We start from the raw sequence: 7,149 nt of genomic DNA, 5'->3' as shown, positions 1-7,149 counted from the left end.
ATTTCTATCAGACTGCATAAAAACGTTAAATCCACCCTTTTGAGAGAAATGTGACTTCAGGACGTTTTCATAGAAAGCCCTTTTCTTGATTAGGCGAAGGAAAAAGATCATGGTTTTGGTTAAATGAAACAATTCTGGAAGAAAGGGCCCTAAAGGCAAACTTCCTCTATGTGCAACCCAAACACAGCCCTATGGCCCAACAACCCATGACCTAGAGCATTTGATTGGGAGGCATGTTTATACTGTGCCGCAGTGACAATGCAGAGGACAGTGCAACTCATGGCTCTCAATGCCACTTTTCAAGACAGGCTAGATATCATCTTAACAAGGATCTGGTTTGTTCTGACTGCGCAGTGTAATATGTAAAACCTCTTCAGTTAAAATGCCTTTATGAAAAACTTTCACACAATTAGCTATGATTAATTTGAGCTCTACGTGAATGTGATGATTAGTACAACATAGTTAAAGACCTACTATTATTTTAAAAATATTTTAGTACGTTCAGTACAAAATTTGCTTTCAGATAGGCCAACACCTGTAAGCAGGTCATCAGGGCACCAGACACAAGTGTAGACATAAAGCACCTGACCTGCTGTGGGTGTAGTAACAGCAGCAGTAGCCTACAACATTTGCAAGTGCTTAAGAGGACCATAACCACATGTGATACCTTAAGATTTACCAATGTCCAACCACATACAAAACCACTGTTAACTGCACGCCAGTCAGTACTGCAACCTTTAGTTGTTTATACTGAGAGTCTACTAAGATCTAAATTCATATATATTTTATCTGCTGGTGTCATAGTTTAGCACATAAAGACAACAGAGACGTCCATAATAGTAGCCTAGTGTTTGTGCAAATATTATTTGGGTGAAACGGAAAGACTCGCTGTAACTTTGTGGCGAACAAAGGAAACCAAACCACCACTCTCACTCTATTTTAACATGTGTGGTTTTGTTGTGTGTGTGTGTGTGTGTGTGTGTGTTTCCAGGAAGGTGTCATTATGCTAAAACTTTTTTCATTTTTGAATTCTTCGTTATCATTAACGGGAAGTCCACATACAGATTTGAACTGTGCATTGTTTGTATTTTCTCGACAGTTAATTGCACTGCATGTCTGTTGTCTGTATACAGTAGTGTAAGCTTTCATACAGAATTGCTCTTAATAGTGGAAAAAAATAGCATTTAATTGGAATGTAAAGTCTTAAATTCATGTAATATGTAAACATATCCAAAAATACTATCATCTTATAACTAGAGTTAGTGAAAAAGAAAGGTGACACAACCTATGTAGTGTTCCTCAGGTGGTTTTGGTGGCATCATCATGACAAACATATGCTGTGTGGCTGATTTTTTTTTTTTTTACTTCATTTATTAACTTGGTATAATTCATTCAGACAAAAAGCCTAAAAAATTATAATCTTTAAGTGAATCAGTACGCACTCTCTAGAAAGATAACCTCTATAAAGATCCAGGCCCATTCTGTTTCTCATAAGAAGTTAGCTGATTTTGATGTGAAAGGATTAATGTAATCTGCATATGACCAAACACTTAAGCAAAAAACAATAAATAAATAAATAAATAAATAAACATGCATGCACATTTTAAGGCTAATCTTGCAGCAGTTAATATTGCAATTTTTTTAGATGTATATGTTTAAATATAAATATGTATAACATTGTATACTTGTATTTCAAACTGTTGTTGCCATTTCTATTTTATAATAAAGTTTATATTTTCTCATAAGAGCTTTTTGTCCTCCATATAACCTCACCACTATGAAGAGCCCTCCAATAACAGGGTAAACCCGGAAGTCATGATGTGCGGAAGTAAACAACCTGCAGAGTATTGAATGCAAACAGCTCCTAAACAGCAGCTTGGTGTCTGTTTTCAGTCTGCTAGCTTTGACATTAGCAGCGCATTGTTGTGTTGTCCTTGTGTCACACTGAATGGTGGCGCAGAGGTGATTTGTAGCTGCGCTTTACAGCGCCTCGACCTATGACCACAATAATAGAGGAATGGGTGTGTCCTGGCTCTCTTGGCAAAACACGCCGGAAGGGAGGAGGGCCTGTCTGTCGGTCTATCTGTCTGTCTGACGTCGGGGCTGCGGGAGACAGGCAGAGCCGGTGTTTGTGATGGGAGCTGGCTAACTAGGAAGGGCGATATACCTTTAAGTGAAACAAAACGAAACAAGAAGCAATCAGCGGTATCGCTGGGTCGCTTAGCTAGTTTACTGGGCTCACAGGGAATTTCGCTATGATATTTGTCAAACTAATTCTCATGCTTTGCTGCCTTCACGACATTACAGGTAAGTTTACCGTTGATTCACACGGAAAGGAAAGTGTTCAGTGATCGTAAGTGGAGCTCGCGCTAATCGGATCAGGCAGTTGTACTCTGGCTATCTAACTTGCTAGCTCGCTGGCTAGCGTTAACGTTAACTGTTGTGTTTATGGCTGCTAACCTGTGTTTACCCGTTAAAGAGTGTTTAAGTCACCCAGGCTAAGTTAACCAGCATTTTTTGGTTGGTTTAGGTATCAAGTTAATTTCGTCTGGGTGATTCAGGTAGAGACTCTCACAGGAAAACAGCCTGGTTGACAGTTGCTGGCTGGTAAACTAACGTTAACATTGCTAACGTCTACAACTGACAAACTGAATGGCGAGGACGCAGCCAGTACACTTGGAAGTTACAGAAATGTTTACAACTTAAAACAACTAAAGCTGGCTTAATTTTAATTTTAGCTACGCTGGAAAATACATAAAAACTCGCCAGCACTCTGAAGTGGCAGTTTAGTTAATGCAGATATATGATATGCTGCTATGCCGCAACGTTTGACAGCTATTACATCTGCCAGAGGCAACTCCAGAAGCTCAGTCTCGTTATTCCACTATTGACCTTTAATGACCCTAACTGAAAAGTTGATTTGGTCCACGGGAGTTGTTCACATCATCTTAGTGTCTGTTTCCTGTTCTTACCAGGGATGACAAGATAAAGGTTGTGAGGGGAAAAAACACATCGCTTTTGTTAAATCAGTTGGTGCTTGTCACAACTGTTTACTCAAATGCTTACCCAAGATATTCTCCAATGACAGTATTATAATATCCAAGAAGTGTCACATGTAATATTTTTGAGGACAGGTTTGAATAAGGCTCTGGTGTAATTTCACTATAGATGCAGTCAGTTTCCCGGTCTCAGTGAGTCACCCTGAGTCAAACAAATCTTCCGCTATGGTTAAAATGACTAAATGAAAACACAAGTAATTTCTGTTAACTTGAGGATTAGTGTCCCTCCACCCATATGATTAAAATAAAATGCTTATTTCTGAGGAATGTTTACTTTTTTTAAATACAGTTATACAACTCAAACTGCTTCACAAACAATATGATAAACATCAAAATGGAAACATCAAAAAGACTGTATACAGAAATGGCTACTGGGAAGTACAAGTAAACAATATATGGTCATAGGAGCCTGATTAAATGCAGCAGTTTATAACCTTTATACGTTAATATTTCTGAGGTGTTTAAAAGGATGCTGCTCAGATTCAGATCCCAACAGCACAAGCTGCTTTAAAGTGTAGGTTGAGCTGTGGCAACATGCAAAACCAATTAGAGAATTTTTTTCGTTATGCATGTACTTCATCATGCCTTCTGTTGCACTTATATAGAGCTGAATGCCTTATTTCATAAACCATGAGCTAACAGGACATCTGTCACACTTCTATTTATGCATTAATAATCAAGCATCACTTTATAGTGTTTATTGAACACTGCTGAATGTACGCTTGATCTCTTTTCACAACATGGTTCTGAGACGTCATAGTTGAGTGTTGCAAAGAGTGTAGTTCTTTAAGTTATGTTTACAAAAGCCTACATTTATGATGGGTTTCAGATATGTTTCATCGTCTGTTCATGCATTAACGTACTGTGGGTTTAAGACGTTCACTGTACAAGACACGATTGATGCACAGTGCTGCTACATCATTTTTGCATCCTGACTGGCACATTAGCAACCATAGCAGGTTTTTTTGCAGTAGTTGAAGTGTGAACTTTAGGTGAGAAAGCCTGCCCTTTTCTCTCCACGTTTGCCTTTTACATCTTTCCATTTATTGGCCGGTCAGAAATTTATCAGTGCTTCAGCTGCAGTGAGAGGCAGTGTACACCAAAACAAATAGAGAACAAATTAATATACTACTAAGAGATAGAAAGGGACAAGATATATCCTGGTCTGACCTTAAATGGCTACAAACACCCAGCAGTTTGCGTCGTTCCAGTAAACCACCCACTGCCCTAAAATGCACGATCAATATGACTGGGACATTAGAAAAGCTGTGTGGTTAAATGTGGATCGTGAATGTTGTGAAAATTTCTGAGGAAGTCTGTTTCTGAGAAACTGCGTTATCTCTCTTTTGACACAGCTGCTGTTACTTGGTCTGCTTACAGTGATGGGACATTGCAGAGAATTTTCTCCAGTGATACATGTACAGTAGAATAGAATTTTGTTATGGGCAATCTTGGTCAGAGTTGATGCTTGCAGGTTGCAGCAAACCCTCTCACTGTTATTTTTCCAGTACTGTATGACACACAAGTTGAGGACATTGAGATGTTTTCGTTGCCGTGAGCTGTGGGGTGTCTGATGTGTCGTGTTAGCCAGCCTGCCATCACCCAGCATGCATGGTAATGCGAGGCTCAGATCAGTTGTGATGCATGCTGTGACCACCTCCTCTGTTCCTGTCAGCGGTTTCCTCTCTGTCAAGAACTGCACTTCACTGGAGCTCTCAAGGCTGAAACAGATTGCACTGAAATCATGATGACGTAGCCCTTACAGTAAAACTGACTGCCAGATTTTTTCTCAGCTTTTGTTGCTGTCTGTGCAGATATTTCAGCCACCACCTCTTCGTGTGGTAATCTGTTAAGCTCCACAGAAAGCAGGATAGTTTCGTCAGGTCATTTATTCAGTGTATTTTTTTTTTCAATACAGAAATTACATTTCACAAATCATTAAAAACAGCCAAGTGGAATTTACCCTAAAACAAAAGGCGCCATTTATAAATTGCAATTTTTATGGAATATAACTTATCAAATAAATTATTGTAGACATAACTAATGGGTTCTGTATGGAACGATAACATGTTTACACTCATATCTTGGAAAATGCTTCAAGCAGGTTGACTTTTATATATGATTGTAATATTCAAAGATCCATTTAATTTAATCTTGATCATGTAATAATAACAGGCATTCATAACCCTGATACTGGCAGATGAGGTCAAATTATTATGACAAAAAAATTGGGGATTTAAGGAAGCCCATGGCCATGTTACGTTTAGGGGCTGTGGGGAAAGCCCTTTAAAGTGATTTTGGTGGGAATTTTGTAATACTAGTTGAGCCCTGTGGTTGAGACTAGGTAAGAGTTCAAGAAATGTCCTGGTACCACCATCACAGCCAGGGAAAACTCCAGTTTCCCTGAGTTTTGACTTAATTGTTGTGGTTAACTTGATAATAATCGAATAACATAATAACATACAGTTTTGTTGTTGTAAAGTGTTAGTCTCTGGATTTAAAGTAGAAAAATACATGTTTTTCTGTGTGACAACAGGTTCAGATTCTTGGTAATTGTAAAAATATGTGTGGTTTGTTTGTTTGTTTGTTTGTTTGTTTTTTCATTTCAAGCACAGCTGTTGAGGAGCTGCTTGTCTTAACAAGAAATTTTGCATGCCCAAAAGCATCCTAGTTTTGATGATGTCCAGCATGAGAGTAACATGATTAGTCACACAGATGCCTGTATAAATGATCATTATCCAGGTTTCTGATTGTTTGCCTCTGTCCAGGTGTGTCTTGGACTCCTTGATATCTTATATCTGTCTCTGTCTTTGCAATGAGGGCTTATTTAGGTGCCTGAAACCAGGATAGAATCTTTACATGCTCAAACAAATAGGTTACTCCAGTAGACCTGATAATAACCAGGATGCTAGCGTGCATGTAAAAGTACTTACAAATTATGCTTTAGCTGCTACATTATCTTTTATGATATATTCTGTATTCTTTTAATGTCAGTAGAAATGTTCTAATATCCCATAAATGTCAGACTTACTTATTATGCAAGCAACCGTCTGTTCATAAATCAGCTTTGTGCTGACACATTATTACATATTAATGGAGTTGTCAGATCCTACTGAGAAGGCAGATCTGGGCAATCTGAGCTGGCAGTGTTTGTTTTTGTACAAAATCAACATATTCCCTGATTAATTACAGCCTCGCTCTCATCTCAAAGCCCATCTTGTTGATTTTCAGACTGGCGTTTGGTTCAGTCTAGTCTGCTGTCTGCTTATTTTCAGTGTTAAAGAGGAGCTAAAGAAGAAGTTGAGGGTGGGAGTATGTTTTTGCTCAATTCTTGGGCAAGTTGGTTCTAGCCTGGTACAGCCACTCCCTTTTTGGGGAGTGGTGACTCCCACTACACAGAGGCCCTACAGTAATGACACATAGTAGTGTACAAATACAGGAAGGATGGAGCACATGCCATATCCCTTTTAGCCTCTTAGTAATTTGTATTTTACTACTATTTATCTTGAAATACAGAAGCTCAGAGCTGAGTGTCACTACAAGCAATTTAAATGGAGCTCTTGCCAATGAACTTATTTCCAAAGGCTGCTGTAGGAGGCCACAAGAGAGCATCTCGTATTTTGACTCAGAACTTGAGATATTTAGTTAATAGCACTCTGTGTTGCCTTAGGAATGTAGATTAGCATTTGAATGGCCAGCAGCCAGTTCAGTCACTGTTCTCGCACAATGACATACAGTAGTACTGAAACAGAGCCTCTGTCACCTGATGTGCATCATGTGCTCCTCATTTGCGCTTTAAACCGACTTTCTTTGTCTTTGTGAAAAGAACAAAGAAATGGTCAGTATGAAAGCGGGCAGGATTACCTTGGTGGGGTCACACCAATAAGCTGAAAAAGCCTGTTAAGCATGTCTGGTGAGTGACAGCTTGTATGATAGCTGGCAGCTGTGGTCGAGGTTCATCCTTGTTTTACCAATCTTGCTCCATTGGCTTTTTTTATGAAAGACATGTTGATGAATCACAGTAGGAAAGGCACAGGTAAATAACAAGATTAATAATTGGCTGAATTCCATTTAGCTGCTTCAGTTTAAG

The 7,149-nt window shown here is 38.9% G+C and overlaps 1 protein-coding gene across 1 annotated transcript in view; it reads left to right on the top strand.

Moving 5' to 3' along the window:
- The first annotated feature begins 1,999 nt into the window (after positions 1–1,999).
- The window catches only part of adam10a (ADAM metallopeptidase domain 10a), a 32,338-nt gene continuing 27,188 nt past the window's right edge, over positions 2,000–7,149 (top strand). Inside the window, exon 1 of the mRNA XM_049594272.1 lies at positions 2,000–2,307. Coding sequence (XP_049450229.1) covers positions 2,256–2,307 — 52 coding nt within the window. The 5' untranslated portion in view covers positions 2,000–2,255. The remainder of the gene's footprint in view (positions 2,308–7,149) is intronic.

This window comes from Epinephelus fuscoguttatus, linkage group LG2, assembly GCF_011397635.1.
Source record: "Epinephelus fuscoguttatus linkage group LG2, E.fuscoguttatus.final_Chr_v1".
NCBI classification, from domain to species: domain Eukaryota; kingdom Metazoa; phylum Chordata; class Actinopteri; order Perciformes; family Serranidae; genus Epinephelus; species Epinephelus fuscoguttatus.
The sequence above is the reverse complement of the archived record's forward strand: the minus strand, read 5'-3'. Positions and strand labels throughout refer to the sequence as shown.